Source organism: Toxotes jaculatrix, chromosome 12, assembly GCF_017976425.1.
Source record: "Toxotes jaculatrix isolate fToxJac2 chromosome 12, fToxJac2.pri, whole genome shotgun sequence".
In the NCBI taxonomy this organism is placed as follows: domain Eukaryota; kingdom Metazoa; phylum Chordata; class Actinopteri; family Toxotidae; genus Toxotes; species Toxotes jaculatrix.
The window spans coordinates 11,533,778-11,549,726 of NC_054405.1; the positions used below are offsets into that span (position 1 = coordinate 11,533,778).

Here is a 15,949-nt window from a genome sequence, read left to right on the forward strand (position 1 = left end):
ATGACCAGTCAGGTCACATGGCTGATCTTCAAATGGTGGCAGGAGGAAGGTCCAGTCAGTGCATCTAAATAGATTTTTAGGATTTTTGGTGGATTCATTTGTACACTACTTGTACACCTGGTTTTCAGGGTTTGATGGAAAAGTTAAGCGATCACCTGTCACACAGTGGGTATTCTGCCCTTTAAAAAAAACTATTCCTCCACTGTGCTGCATTATAAAATCAAACAAAATAGAGTTATCTTTACCCCAAAATACAAGTGACCATATTTACATATACACTGACATTTCAAACCTTCAGTGGTTTCAGCTAAGAAACAAACAAAATAAAAAAAATGACATTTCATATGCCGAATACAGTACGTGTTGTACGTAAAATGCCGCAGGAAAAGTCACATGACAGCAATGACAGCATTTTATAGAAATGATTTATGTCACATATTGTAGATCCACACAGAAAAGCAGACGCATACATAGACATTTCATGCATTTATTAAATAAATGTGCATTTATTAAATAAATGCATTTAATAATCACAGTGCACAGCATTGCATAAAAATGGCCACATTAACATTGTTCTGCTGTTCATATAAACAGGTTAATCAAATTGGCTTCAAACATGCAGTAAGGCCAATAATTAAATTGTAGACTTGTGTATGTAAATGTTTTCACTGAGATGTGCTGAAGGAACCTGATAACAGACTTGTTAGCGAAGGAAACTGAACAGTTTAGCTTGGGGAGCGTCTGTAAATTAATGTTAACGATAATGCATGCATATATAATAATTAATTTTAATATATTTTTGGCAAACATGGCAAAATTTTCGAGCCACTCTTTATTTTTGAACAAAGAGCTGCTAAGTAAACAGTTGTTACACGAGTGAACCGAGCACGTGCAGCAGTTCACTCGCTCTTCTCCTGACGGACTTGAGCACTGCAATTTTTATCCCCACCCCCGTATTCAACGTAATAACATATATCAGATGAGACTGACAGATGACTGTCTAGATCGGTTATATGATGCTTGAGTCACATGGCCAGGCACGTTGGGGATGTAGGAGGCAGCTGTTCCAGAGAGCATAGCATATATATATATATATATATATATATATATATTTTTTTTTTTTTTTTTTTTAATCCAATGAATTTCACAGGGAAAAATGAATCTTGGATGAGAAAAAAGTTAAAGACCTTCCCCTGCCCACCCAAAAATTCCTTGCCCTTCTCTAATAATTTTCATACAGTCTCTTAACAACAGCCCACATATAGTCACACACATTTTCTAGTAAGATGATAGGGTACAAAGGAGACTAGATAATAAACAATAGATTTTTTTTCTTTGAATTTTTAAACTTAACTTGACAGTCTGCAATTGCCTTTCCATCTCTGTATAAAATTATTTAGCACTTTTGAGTTGACTGCAACTAAATTAGATCTCATGTTGGTACATTTTGAAGCAATGTGTTTGAAAAAAATCAAAGTGTAAATACTTTTTTGGCAACTGTTCTTTTCTATTATAACTGTATATTATGCTATAGTATATAAATACTATTGTACTATAGTAAATATATACTGTAGTATACAAGTAGAAGGACAGAAACTATAGTACAATGAGTTTTCCTCATTTGCATAACAGTTAACACAATTCTAATATAAAGTGACACATTACAATGGTATATAAGGTATACAGTATACATATAATGATTAATACTATATAGCCTAGATATCTATATACTCTTTTATAAAGTGCCTCATTTTTGATTGTAGCTGTTTTTACACAGGTAATCTTAGAATGGGTTGTGAAACTGGAAAAAAAAAAAAAGTGTTGTTTCTCTCCTGAATCAAAATTGTTCATAAGTTGAACTTTACAGAAGACAGACCGGAAACTTATACTGCTATCAGTCAACCATAATCAAATTGCCTTACTGTGTTTATCAGAAACATGAAAAAAAAAAAAAGAAAAAAAATCTCATTATTTTTTGCAGTGCCTAACACTTCAGCCACAATGTAAGCACTCCCTCACTCTTTTGTTTGGCTTCATCAAGCTGAGGTTTGGCCAAGAAGAAAAAAAAAAAGAAAATTAAAAAAAAAAGAAAAACAAAGGGGAAAAAAACCCCTCTCCTTCTCTTTCACTCAGTTTCACGCTCTGAGACGTATTCAGGCCCTACTGTCCTTTCTTTTTTAAAACTCTTGCCCATTTCCAATCACCCACTTGTTCAGCATGTAAACTGATGGCCTGTATTTCAGATTTGACATCTTCCATCTGAAACTGAAAAAAAAAACATAAATAAGGATTCAACATTGTATAATGATAAAACAGGATCTTCCTCAGTATTAGACAGAAAATTAACTATGTGCACTAATTTACTGGCGGTTTTCAGTATATTTTGAACAAACATAAACTCCTCAATGAAGCCAGTACTGGTGGCTGACTGCTTATCTGGGCTAAAACAGTATTAACACGCTTGTGCATTGCTCTTATTATTTGGATGTGGATTATCTAGATGTGGATTCAGTTCCCAGAAGGTGTGAATAATGCTACTTCTCTCTCACTCTCTTTTTCTCTCTGCACTCAAACACAGGACTCTGTCTAAACTATGAGATGGTGCCATTCCAGCTCATTACTTCCTCACTTCCATTTTAACATTCTGCTGCTGTCAAACAAATTGCCAAAAATACAAAGTCTGACTACAATTCAAAGGTATACTGTAAAGATAATTTTGCAAAGAGTAGACACGCAAAATAAGTAAAACATCTGATTTAAAAATAATAATAAGAAAAATAAAAACTCACTTTTGATAGCCGCTAGGCCAAAAACATGAGTTGTTAAAAATTTAAATGGAGTCAAAAAAAATTTTTAAGCAAACAGTGTTTTTCTTAAGATAGTGTAACTTATAGTTTAAGATTGGTTGCGTACTGTATCCAGTGCTGCTGATGGGAGAGTTTGGCCATGTTGTGACATTAGTGATACTGAATCAGGACGTGTTGGTAGCAAATATTTGAAAAAAAAAAAAAAAAAAAGCGAACTGTATATGGTCTTGTGATGCCAAATGTTTCACTAATTGCTGTGAGACCAAACTCTTTTATCCAGGGCTCTGGCTGTGTGTATACAGGGTACAAACGAAGAAGGCTTTCTTGATGTGTTTTTGACACTGGTAGCTTTTCCCACATTTAGATTGAATTTTTTATTTTTTCTTGGTGGTGGGGGTGGGGGGCAGGGTCTGGTTCATTAAGTCAAATGATTTTAACCCTGTTGCAGATATTAAATGCTTAACTACCTGCATGCTGTTACACATAAAAACCAATCTGAGTGTTTCAATCCTGGAGCTAAAAACCACAGAGATATTTACTCTGCTCAGTCCACAGGTTCTTCATTGACTGACCCAACTCACATCTGAAAGGACACTCAAGTGCCTGGCTGTGATTACTGGTGTCTGGTCATTATTCAGTTATGTTTCAATTATCTCAATGCACAGATTGAAATTCATACCAGCTCCTGGAAAACAAAAGTCTTCCACACGCGTCTTTAGTATTCAGTTGGAGATGTGCGCAACCCCTGGCCAACATTTCCTTTGCAAAGGACTTGTTTCTGGTGCCAAAGTTTTATATGTAAATGGTGATTTCTGAGCTTCACACTTGAGACATGTGACCATGCAGGACTGAGGACCTCTGACACAAATGAATACAAAGCTTAATTGAGAAAATCTGGTTTTTACAACATTTGTGAGGCACTTATCAGTCACTGTTTTTTATCTTATGAAAAAAAAAAAAAAGAAATATTAATGGAGCACAGCCCACTACTGCCAACAGTTTGTGCTCAATACTCAGAACATTATTTCCAAACTCTTGTATAACAAATCCAAACAAATATGTGGACTAGTTCCACTTTTCTAATTTCGGTACACTTCGTTCGTTACTCTTTTGTTAAAGTGATCTTTGATAATCTCATTGTTATTCCTACAGTGTGACTCTTCTAATTGGGGATTACCGAGCTTCTCTGACTGTACCTCATAATCTCAAGTCTGAGCAGACGTAACAGTTGGTAGTAAAGCCCCTTGGAGTGTCTGAGAAGGGTTCAGGATATTACTCATGCCAAATAGGAGGAATGCATAAAATAAAAACTGTGGACTTGGGTATATATCATTCAACGTATTGTGTATTCAAAATTACTTTAAGCGGTGTGAGGCTCTCTGCAGTGTTTCCATTTCTCATGACATGCGGAAATGCTTCTCATCTATTTATGAATCACCAGAATCCTGCCAAGTATTTTGGTTTAGTGAAACTAAAGAGACTCATGTTGTCTCTGTAGAATATTTTGTAACATGTCGTTGAAAACGAGGCACATAAATTGCTCAACAGATTCTAACTGTGGGAAATGATACTGTATGTACAATCAGGATAGCAATTATAATTACAATGGAAAGAGCATTGTATGTATTTTAAAGCTATTGATACTACTTTGATAATGATGTAAAATGTAAAAAGACTGAACAGGAACTATAGGTATGTAAAGTATACTGTGTATAGAGGAGTTTGCTCCAGGGGAGGGATGGGCATGGGGTTCATTCTGTTCATGGCAAAATTGGTTAACACAGAATATTGATGATTCTTGTCTGTGATGTAGACGTCAATGTTTTTTTTCTTTTTTTTTGATAAAAGGAAAAGTGATGCAAAAAAGAAAAAAAAACAAAAATTTGTGTCTTTTATTGACTGTTGAAGTCATTATCATCATCTACCGCTTATCTGGGTCCAGATCCCAGTCCACAATGTACCAATGTCCTACGGCACCTCCCACAGGTGGTGAGCCCATGGGAGGTGGTGCTATCCAGAGTGGGACTCAAACCCACAACCCTGAGAGATTGAGTCTCATGCTCTACCAACTGAGCTAACCGAGCAGCCTGTCTGTTGAAGTTAAAAGTCTAAATTGATTAGGTGTTACAACATCTAGTCAAGTGAGTCTAGACATCGCTGGTCTGAGTTTTTAAGGATAAGCCTGTGGACAGAGGGCAAATGTGTTTAATCCCAGGCTACTCTGTTTAAACAGATGGTATTTTGGCAGCGCTGAAATTCGTAGGTTAATAACAACAGAGTGTTTTTTTTCTGTTGTTTGATTAGGATATTTTCCCATTAAGTCATCAATCTAAAGGTGAACAGAATAACATGCAAGGAGGAAAGGTCCAATGAACTTACTATTATTCATTAAGTAATTTCAATCTAAATTTAAAAAAAAAACAAAAAACTGTAGTGCTTCAAAATATAAAAGAAACTCAACACTTTTCCCTGGTGCCTTTCCTTTTCATACAAACACACCACAGAGATGAAAGAGAAATCAGATGTAATACTAAGATATTATGAAGGAAATCAGTTTCAAAAGTATCAATAACAGTTAGGAATATCTAACTTGTGGGAATTCATAGAGCAAATAAAACAAAGTGTGAAAAGGCTATAAAAGCTTCTAAACAGCTTCTTTTTACCTTCCCATTCTTGCTTAGGTTGTTAATGTCAATAATGTGGTAGAGATAAACAGCAGCAGAGGTGGTAATAAGAGTATGAGGAAAAAGACTTTCATTGATTGGCTGTTTTGACCTTTGTCTGCCACATCACTCACATTACACAAGTTGAGCTGTTTTTGACACGTAACTTTCTTAAGTTTGTGAGATTATTAGTATCTTCTGGGAAGGTTCAAATATTTATAAACAGGCTCTGCCCATGAAAATCTACAGCCTATATGTGATTACTATGGAAGCCTTGAAAACCAGTTGATTTTTTTTTTTTTTTTTTTTTTTTTGGTCAGGATTTTTTTGTTTTTTTAAGTGTTTGTTTTTGTAATACACATTGCGGCCACAAGAGGCTGGACTGCACCATTACCCCAGTCTAAATAGGACTGAAAGCATGTTTTCTTCCAGGTTCTTCCATGAACTCTAAACACAGGTCCGTAGGTACGTATATCTTTCTTTCGTTTTTTTTTATCAAGTTATGTAAAATTACTGTCATAACTATATACATTTTGACTAAAAGGGTATTTTAATCAGTGTCCCACTGATGTGGTGGCCCACCAGGATTTCTTCTGGTGCTCCCAGTGGCCAGTCTGACTATGATTCACCTTAGAAGGCATTTACATTAAGAGTCAAGAGTCAAGAAACTCCTAACTAACATTACAGTGGCTTTATCATCGCACAGCACAGTTGCAGAAGCTTTTTAAGCACTGGCCACTTTGGCTGACTGAGCACATGTAGGCTTGACTTTAATGGAGATTTTGTGCAGGGTGGAAGGAAGAGAAAGTACTTTCAGACACCCCTAATGATACATTAAGGTAATTATGCACAAAGCTGTTTATGAAGTTGAGAGAGCAGCACTCCCAGGGCATCTCTGATCGAGAACAGAACATTCTGAGAAGTTCCTCGATTTATACAAATCAGATATTTGGACTACATGTGATGTACTTGTTGGCTAAATATTTCATTTCAAGTGCTTCTGCCAGGTTTTTGTAGATATTAAACAGGGTTTGGTCTGATTGTAAAAGAAAAACTGCACCCCTTCTGCACAGTGATCTTCAGTAAGTGCTTATCAATCACATCACTCTTAAAATGTTTCCATGAACAGGAGTTGTGTTTTCTACTTTTGTGTGTGGCGTAAGTCCCATATATGTTTGTCTTGAAATCACATCCGCCAAAAGCACATTCTATGGTTTCATGTCTTGGAAAAAAATTGTGGAAATTAATATGATGAAAATAGTATTTTGTAATAGCGTAAAATGAGTCACAAACTTTACATCTGAAAGACTGCACAACTCTAGACTCTTCAGTTCCCTGCAAATTGTGGGATCTAAACAAGTGTGCGCGCAGGCCATCCACACTTATCAGTATTATGAAGAATACTTCATAATAACTCTTGTCCTGTTTAATGCAGTCTATGCTCTTGCCGCGATGTCTCCTGCTCGCTCGCTCTCGTTGCCAGACGGGGCGCTCTGTGCTCGCGACAGGTGTCAACGTCACGACGCTCAGCGCTGAACTTACTCAATCAACTAATTTACTGTTCCCCACCTGTCCAGTAGGTGGCAGTAATACACCGATAAGCTGGTATGGCTGCCAACCGCCTTTAAAACTCGAGGAAGAAGAAGACGACGACCCGGAAGCTTTAACGTTCACGTCATAGCGCCAAGTCATAGATCTTAAATTGAAACAGATGACTCAGTGGCTGTATCTGCTCTTTTTTTGAACATTTTATCCATATCTTCTGCCAACTGCCGATAAATGCGTCTGTATCTTACATTTTACGCAACAACAGTATTATCTAATCGAGGAATAGTGGGGGGAAGATAAAAATAACAGTGATATCCAAACTCCTCCTAACGCCACGCACATTTTTTAGTAAATGTATATCTTGTGATCACCAAGAATAGTATTATTATCCGTGACATTAAATGCTCAGTGTAGAATACGCAATTCTACGATGTGGAAATGCACAATGGACTGGTTTTGGTACCAGGAATTGCGAGCAGAGTGGGCGCTCGCAGTTTATCCTCCCTCTGATGCAACAACCTCTGGATTCCCCCTCCTCCACACCATTATCACTGATGGCCGATCCATTCATTGAGCACAGTGAGTGGACACAGGGGTAGATGCCGCAAATGAGATAACATTAAGCTAACTAAACCTTGGATGGTTGGTCTGCCGGCGTCAGTTAGCATGCAGTCACCCGCGGTGGACGACGTTAGCTTCGGTCAGCAGCTAACGATAGAGCCTCTAACGTTAACCTCACCGGCTTCGACTCTCTGATGTCCCGGGCTGAACTTGTCGCTCTCCTGTAAGGTTTGTAGGCTGAAATTATTATTGTCCCTTTATCTCTTTAGCTTTTTACACTTGGAAAGTTCACGATGGTTTTAGAGAAACCTGAAACCCTTCTAGCGGTTTCGGCTAGCTAATGAGTATTGTTAGCATATTGAAAGCATCTTGTTGCTACATATGCTACATGTGTTGCTACTGACAGTGACCTAACAATGACAGTCCATATGTCTGACAACCATAAGCAAAAACATTATACTTAAGCAACTTTTTTTTTTTACTCTTGCAGCAGTTGAACACTTGTGGAAGTTTTTCTACAGTGGAAATCAGTTATTGCTCAGGAAGTGTGTCCCAACACTGTTTCAGAAGTTTCCTCAAATGTGTAGTTAGCTTTGCTTTCACCTTCTGTCTGCTACATCTCAAATCAGCTCCATGGGGTTTAAGTCTGGAGACTGTACTGGTCTTCATCACGTGAAGCCACCTTCTAGTTATTTTCCTCTGATGTTTTGGGTCAATATCTTGCTGTAGGATGAACCTCTGACCAACCAGTCTGTCTTCCTTTTTTTTTTTTTTTTGCCCTTTTCCCACCATTCTGACAGCAATATACAGAGCTGTCCCAGTAATGCATCAGATGGTGCAGTAACACAGCCTGTTCCAACACTGCCTTTGTACAGACACAGGGTTTGTAAGTAATCAACAAAAGCTGTGACACCTGTAGGAAAAGTTTGCATTTACTTTCACCGCTTTGTTTACTCCCATTGCTGCAGGAAAGTTGTGGTGAACTAAACTTTTTTATTTTTTTTTAACCTTGGGCAGTTCACCGCTTACCTACGTACCGTTTAAGGTTATTCACTGGACTTGAACTGTTTACATTTCAATAAAAACTGGTTCAATGGGGATGTTCTAAAACTTTTCACCGGGAGGGCATTTTAGCAACCAGAGGTACCCTTCAATGGGAAGTGTCTGGCATTTCACTCTCAGTTTACATCCAAACATTACAGTAAAAGTTCACATTTGTCCTTCAGGCGATTTGATAAACAAAAGTGGTTTAATCTCTATACAAAGAATAGTGTGTTTTCACCTTCTGGTCCTTTACATGGAAAAATGTCTGTCCTGATAATAAACAGGTCACCTACCAAAAGCCTCCACAGTAGACCGGTTTCTGTTTATTCAAACTTGTCCTTTGTTTTATCCAATGGTTGTGATTTTAGCTGTAAAGCTGTGTCTAACCTTGCGTTTCAATAAACATGACAGTTACTCTATTTCCACACAAACCTTTTTCTCTATTTTTAGATTACTGTAAATAATCACTGTTGTCACTACTGAAGGCAGGTTTTATTGTAGTGACCTTTGTCACCCAGCTGCTGCTGTCTGTCCTGAGCTCTGATCCTGCTGGTGCTGTACTCACATCTAACTGTGTCTGGGGAGTATCTGAAGAAACAAATTACTCCCTATAAGTTGTGTATCCTTATAATCAGATGTAGCAGTGTGTTATGAGTGGAAATAGGAGGTAAAGTGTCTTTTTTTTTTTGTTTTTTTTCATCTGTAGTTGAGAGAAAGAGAAACCTCTTCTGACAACTCTTTTGGACACCATGGCCCCACACCCTGTGGTCCAGGCCATCATTGACCTCTCTGCAGGAGCCGTAGGTAACTACAGCGCTTTGTCTCACAAAAACAGTAAACAAATGCTATCACAGTGTACACCATGCACAGTGTGTAATGCCTGTGAAATAATCACCCAACTTTTCCTCTACTAAACGCCTCAGTAACTGTTTCTGACAGTGTTGTGTGTCAGGACATTTTGATGACTCCTGTCTTTTTCCGGCTTGTTTCTCTCTGGGTTTCCATTGACTGTTTATACTGCCCAGTGGAGCGTAGCCCTCTGTAAAGCCCTCCATGATTCTTATCTCTCTCCACGGCACATATATTGAGCGCAGACTTTGATTTTCCTGTAGTTTGCGTAACAGCCATTCTTTTTTAAAGTTTGTTTACCGTGTCTGTGTATGGAGCACTTTTTGTTTGTGACAGTTTTTTCGCTGTCACCCTCCAAGGGGGAGCTGCATGTGTCTTCAGCGGGCAGCCTCTGGACACGGCAAAGGTTAAGATGCAGACCTTTCCCACGATGTACCGGGGTTTCATCCACTGCGTCGGGTCCACCTACAAACAAGTGGGTCTTCGTGGCCTCTACCAGGGCACCACTCCGGCACTGATGGCCAACATCGCAGAGAACTCTGTGCTCTTCATGAGCTACGGCTTCTGCCAACAGGTCATCCGCTTCACGGCTGGACTCCACAGTGAAGCTGTGCTGAGGTAAGGCGACATTAACCAGGCTGTCGTTCTTGTTAACACTTGTTAATACATGTCAGGTCTATAACCGTCTTCTGTTTTTCCATCCCTTTCTGTTAGCGACATGCAGAAAGCTTGTGCTGGCTCAGTAGCATCCATCTTCTCCTCGCTAGTACTCTGCCCCACGGAGCTTGTCAAGTGTAGGCTGCAAGCCATGTATGAAATGGAGGCATCAGGCAAGATAGCTAAGAGCCAGAAGTAAGTGGTTTTTAAATAGAATAACATTGTGTAGGCCATTTAGTCTCATATTAATCTTCTAATTTTGTAGTGTGTGTGCATTGTCTGAGCCATACTCTGCTCTGCTCTGAAGCACAGTGTGGTCTGTGGTGAAATCCATAATGAGGAACGAGGGACCACAAGGCTTCTTCCAGGGCCTGACCACCACCATAGCCAGAGAGGTCCCTGGCTACTTCTGCTTCTTCGGTGCCTATGAACTGTCCCGCACCGCCTTTGCAGACTACATGAAATGTGAAAAGGATGACATAGGTACTGGGGACAAAAAGGGGATTTTCTTTTAAAACCTCTTCAACTACAGTTAGTTACTATAAGGCTTAGCAGTTATGAATGAAGATTTATTACCAATCTAACACTTTTTTTTGCCTTTTAATTCATATATTTACTTACACCTCCCACACACTTAATGTACAGTGTCACTGTGTTAGCTTCTTAACAGGTGTTACTGTGTATGTTGAAGGTGTGGCTCCGATTGTGTTCAGCGGTGGTTTCGGAGGGGCGTGTCTGTGGCTGGTGGTCTATCCTATGGACTGTGTCAAGTCTCGGATCCAGGTCATGTCAATGACGGGCAAACAGGCAGGGTTTTTCAAAACCTTCATGACCATTGCTCGTAGCGAAGGTAGGCAGAAGTGGGGTTTGATGTTTGTTTTGCTTTGTTTTATTAGCAGAGATGTTTTGTGAAAGAAAGATAGTCTCTGGCTGTTTCCATGATTTATCAGATTGTAATGTTTTCTGTCTCTCAGGTGTGAGGGCACTCTACTCTGGTCTTACCCCCACCATGGTCCGCACCTTCCCTGCTAACGGCGCACTGTTCCTGGGTTATGAGGCCAGCCGGAAGCTCATGATGAAACAGTTTGACAACTAAAAAGGGCCCATATGCACAGAACAAGGAGCGGTGAACTGGTATTATAGCCATATAACCTCATTAGAACTCCCAGTTTGAGCTTTGAAGCTCATGTGTGACACACTCCATCTCTTTTAATCTTAAAAAGAAAAACACCTTTGACATAGTGATTATTTTAAAAACTGATAGAAATGTATTTTTAGATCTGATTATTCTTTGTTTTTAACTCTCCAAAAATGCTGCCACCGTACAGTATATGAGAAAAACATATGTAGTACAGTAAACCAGCCTCTTTATGAGGGAATGTCAACACTCCAGTTTATTATTTTATGTCTACCTCAACAAAGTTGTATCTGCAAAAAATGTTTGTCTGCCAGTCGTTTAAAATCATTCTTTACTTGCTCTGTATGCAGGTACACGAGTAAGAAAACTACTCCATTAGTTGGTTGTCAGGTTATCTTTAATGCACAAAATCTTGAAAACCTTACTTGAGCTCATTGCATGACGATTTTATTTGAAAAAGAAATTTATTAAAAATGTGATGTGGCATATACAGATTCATTTAAGTTGTCTAGAATGTGCAGTGATGATGTGTTTTCAGTTATTTAAGGTTTCAGAGCGAAGTATGCACCTCAGGTTTCACATGCTGGTTTGTTTAAAATCAAAAGAAAACGCAGATCTGCTAATAGATGCCCTAAAGCATGTGTCTGCTTTTCAGATAGCATCGACTATGGGTTTCATCTCGAAAGAAATACACAACCAGCAAGTGTTTTAAAGTTTAGCCTAAAATCTTTTCAATCATCTCAAACTGAGGGTGTCATACTGACTGTTTTTATTTCATCATGCTGTATTCCACTCCTGTTGTGATTAGTGTTATTATTAACTCTTTCCTCCTTTGGGACCCAGTGTTTGCCTTTTAAATAAGTACATTTTGCCTTTTTTTTTTTATAACCTTTATTGTTCTGTACAAGTCAGTGGAAAAATATAAGCTGCTGCGTCTAATGTGCCATTAACACACATCATTCCATGTGCGGGATTTTTTTTTTCCCAGTGCTTAGTAGTTGGCAGATCAGAATTTTCAGTCATATTCCTGTAATTTCATTAGAGAAATGTAGATATTTTATTCAGACAATGTAAGCAATTTGAAATAACTCATAGATATTTGTACCGGTACACATATCAATCCAATTGTAGTAATTCAACCAACATTAAAGGTGTCAGTGGAGACGAACTTTGTCCTGCATTTTATTTTACTCACTGTCTTTTGAAGGTGGTTATTTTTGACTGAAAAGTACAGTATATCAAAAGTTTAATATTATTGTAAAATAGTAAATATAATGAAACACATTACACTGCCGTGTATTTATGATTTTTGTGTTGGTTAACTTAACACCATGAAGCCCTATGACATACACACAAAATATATAAAAATCTATTGTCAAATAGGCACAACTGCAATTTCCAAGTGAATATTTTATGCAGATGCAGCTGGGAAGACTCCTCAGTCGTCCAGCAGGGAGCGCCAGTCAACTGCCAGGAGCTCACAGTGGCTGTAAGTATAAAAGAAAAAAAAGAAGGAAAACACAAAAATATAGTTAAAATTTTCAGAAATTAAACTATTTGAGAAATCCCTGAGTAACATTAACGCTGAAAAAGCTGACAGTGTTCTTATTCCATCTATTTCCTTTGAGATAGCTCAGCTTCATTTTACCCCTTTGTTGTTGCAGGTGCCACACAAGCAGCCAAAGAGCCCGTTGATCATCTGAATGGCACAGAGAATGAGCTGCAGACAGCTTGTGGCCAGCAGAGTAGCGAACAGGCCAATGTTAAACTGCACAATGTTCTTAGGCTCTGTGCATCTTCCCCACCATGTGTTGTCGGTCAGGTAACTGTGGTCGCTGTGCGAAACAAAAGGTTTTGATGAATGATCAGGTTTTCAGAAACATTTGTGTTCTCGTCAGAAAGTTACTCCTGTGTGTCACCTGTTTTTAAAAGGTGTTGTCCAAATCAGAAGGACTTTGCAGAGGGGTCCGTTTTGCAAACCGAGAACTGCCACGATGAAACTGTACAGGGCACCAGCCACACCCACTGCAGCGAAAGCAATGGACAAGAACATCTGCAGAGGTGAAACAATAAGCAAAGGTTAGTAATATTTCTCTTGGAGTTTAAGACATGCCCACACTTAGCCCACTCCCACTCTACTTTTGCGTGCCATTGATAAATGGGGTATTTGTGGGTAGGAGCATGCTCTCAGTTTTCCACTGACATTTGTTTTACCTCTCACACTTTTTACATTTACTCAGCCAGTGTTTTGGTTGTGATTTTCCCTCACACTAAAGCTAAATCAAGGTATAATTATGCTTCACATCCTTCTGTGGGAAACGGCTTCCTGTTTCCACATAACATTAACTCTTTATTTACTGTACTGCATTTATCATGCTGCAACTACACTTTGCATCAGCATTTTAACAACTTCTTAACAACCTGAAGAAAAACAATCCATCGCACACAAATTCCTAATCTGGATTTTATTTTGAAAAAGGCATGTGATAATTTGTATATGTGGCATTTAGAGTATAAAACACATCTCATTAAGCCTTATGTGCGTGCCTTCAACTTGTAAATTATCTTTTTGAATCAAGAAAGAGAGACGTACTGTTGTATGATTTATCACGGTGTGTGTCGACAACACCTCCCAGCATAAACTTAGCGTGACTAACCTCCATTAAATACTGGAATTTAGTAACTTTTCAGGCAAAGTTTGAAAGATACATTTACAAGAGACATTTTAAAGTCTTATTTTAGAGTTATTGTGTTGTTGCGCTGTTTTATTAACATGTCGCCATCACATTGTGCGTCTATACAAACAAATTTTTCCGATCATTGTCTATTTCCACTGCTCATGTTGTATTGAACTGTTTCCTGACAATTTTCAGAATTCAAATCTACTTTATATTTGACTTAGTCAGTTGGAGAAGGTGTGTGTGTTTTTCTTACATACACTGTGGAGTGTAGTTTATATTGTGAATTATTCATACTTCAAACCAGCCATCATCTTTTACTGAGCACCGGAAACCTCTAATCTATTGTGGTTACTGACTCACCCCACAGCGATTTCCGCAGCAGCCCTGTTTTCCAGTTAAGTGGATGTAGAGTGCTGGCAACAACACCTGTAACAGGATAGATGGGTCGATAGTTAATAGGAAATTCAGTTTTAATTCAACGTTCTCACTTAATCTTGATAACTAAAAGCTTGTAGAATATGTTAAATGAGACTGTGGTAGTCAGTCTCCAGTCAGACGGCACTAAATTCATTAGGCGTTTAAGAGTTTGCTTCAGTCAGATTTTGATTTGTCTCATGTGAGTATGATGCAGCACAAAATAGCTCCTGAAGAGCAAAAGTAGGACTCAGAACAGAACAGCTGGCCACTGCACTTCAGATAAAATCCAATAGACCATATAAAGCCAGTATTTTTACAGTTTATGCTTTGCATATGAAAATAACGTTTTTCTGAGGCTGCACTCACAAAATGGAATTTACAGTTGCCCATAGTCCACAACTCACCATTAAACCCCCTCCAACGAGTCCCCCCATGTATTTCACCTCCTCTGTAATATGTCCATCTTTGGCGTACTTGACGTCCCCACCAGGAAAGAACAACACAATGTTACAGATGATGGAAATGACCGCTAACGGGTACAGAGTAACAGCAATGCAACGGGAGCATTTTCCAGTACACATGTTGTCAGAGAGAAGACTAACTACTGCAAAACCTCTTGTTCACTAGTTTTTCAGTCAGATCCTTCCTGTTTCCAGACAAGAGTAGCTCCACATGGAAATGTATTTGCACATGTAATGGAGACTATATACTGTGAGTGATGTTAGGGTGTGGGAGGTTGTAACGAGAGTCCGATAACATGAGCAAACAGAGCCTGGGATAGGCTCCAGAAGTAAATGTGACTCATTCCATGGTGGCTCTGAGAGACAGCGCTTGTTTTGTTGTGTTATTAGAGATAATTTGCAGATGCACATGTTTTCTGGTTAAAGATGTGAATGCATTCAGGTCATCTGAGTCACATGTGTCCGTGGTCACATCACTGTTACATACCTATGTTTTGCTTAGTGACCAGATCTTCAAAAATCCTTGTCGTTGTTAATCTTGGTCTCTTTTATGCTGTTGTATTAAAATTAAGTGCTACTAAATTATTAATTAGAAAGCAAAGATTTATTGTGAGGGACTTGTTTTTAGTCCACCTACTGCATACAGTACACTGCTGATGTATTGACACTATGGCTCCAGGATCACAGCACGGTTGGACTTTAGACTTTGTTAAGTGGAGCAAGAACAATGTTTCATTGACATCTACACATTGTTTGTGGTTAAACACTGACCAGGCATGCTACGTTTTTTAGTTTCTGTAATAGTTGACTGCAGTCATTTCCACTTTATATCAGTAAATTGAAGACATTCTGAAATTAAAAAAAAAAAAAAGAAAGAAAAGAAGAAGAAGCCACGCTTCCCAAAACATGATGTTCCCTAGCAACGCTTGGGCGAGGCAATGTTAACTCTTTTCTTATCACTTGTAAATTTGAAACACATTCAACTGACTTGGAGTTTGCTTCCTCCCATGACGGGTAGTAGGCTATTGTTTCAGCCCATTATTTAGTAGAATATTCAGCCACTTTTACTTAGTACAGATTCACAACCAGAATGACAGTTTCATTGAAAACATAGAGCGATGAG

General features: G+C 38.5%; 2 protein-coding genes across 3 annotated transcripts; one reads left to right on the top strand and one right to left on the bottom strand.

Moving 5' to 3' along the window:
- The first annotated feature begins 7,513 nt into the window (after positions 1-7,513).
- slc25a15b (solute carrier family 25 member 15b) lies at positions 7,514-12,429 on the top strand. 2 transcript variants are annotated; one of them, XM_041052172.1, is made up of 7 exons: positions 7,514-7,807; positions 9,330-9,427; positions 9,832-10,090; positions 10,187-10,324; positions 10,437-10,612; positions 10,821-10,979; positions 11,104-12,429. In XM_041052172.1, exons 2-7 carry the CDS (start codon positions 9,373-9,375, stop codon positions 11,223-11,225), a joined length of 909 nt encoding a protein of 302 aa, XP_040908106.1. In that variant the 5' UTR covers positions 7,514-7,807; positions 9,330-9,372; the 3' UTR covers positions 11,226-12,429. The 2 variants fall into 2 exon arrangements, with proteins under 2 accessions (XP_040908106.1, XP_040908107.1); XM_041052173.1 differs by having other exon boundaries at positions 7,514-7,802.
- A 115-nt stretch (positions 12,430-12,544) lies between these two features.
- On the bottom strand, positions 12,545-15,049 carry tm4sf21a (transmembrane 4 L six family member 21a). Its single transcript, XM_041052174.1, has 5 exons — positions 14,770-15,049; positions 14,309-14,374; positions 13,187-13,320; positions 12,916-13,102; positions 12,545-12,754 (listed from the first exon to the last, which is right to left on the bottom strand). The coding sequence occupies exons 1-5, from the start codon at positions 14,944-14,946 to the stop codon at positions 12,746-12,748; spliced, it is 573 nt and encodes a 190-aa protein (XP_040908108.1). The 5' UTR covers positions 14,947-15,049; the 3' UTR covers positions 12,545-12,745.
- Positions 15,050-15,949: the final 900 nt, after the last annotated feature.

Excerpts from the sequence above, each read along its gene's own strand:
- tm4sf21a (XM_041052174.1), bottom strand. The coding sequence starts at position 14,946 with ATGTGTACTGGAAAATGCTCCCGTTGCATTGCTGTTACTCTGTACCCG. Across the intron at positions 13,321-14,308 it reads GCTGCGGAAATCGCTGTGGG|ATGTTCTTGTCCATTGCTTT; the intron begins GTGAGTCAGTAA and ends TCACCTCTGCAG. Across the intron at positions 13,103-13,186 it reads ACAACACCTTTTAAAAACAG|CGACCACAGTTACCTGACCG; the intron begins GTGACACACAGG and ends TGTTTCGCACAG.
- slc25a15b (XM_041052172.1), top strand. The coding sequence starts at position 9,373 with ATGGCCCCACACCCTGTGGTCCAGGCCATCATTGACCTCTCTGCAGGA. Across the intron at positions 10,091-10,186 it reads CACAGTGAAGCTGTGCTGAG|CGACATGCAGAAAGCTTGTG; the intron begins GTAAGGCGACAT and ends CCTTTCTGTTAG. Across the intron at positions 10,613-10,820 it reads ATGTGAAAAGGATGACATAG|GTGTGGCTCCGATTGTGTTC; the intron begins GTACTGGGGACA and ends TGTATGTTGAAG.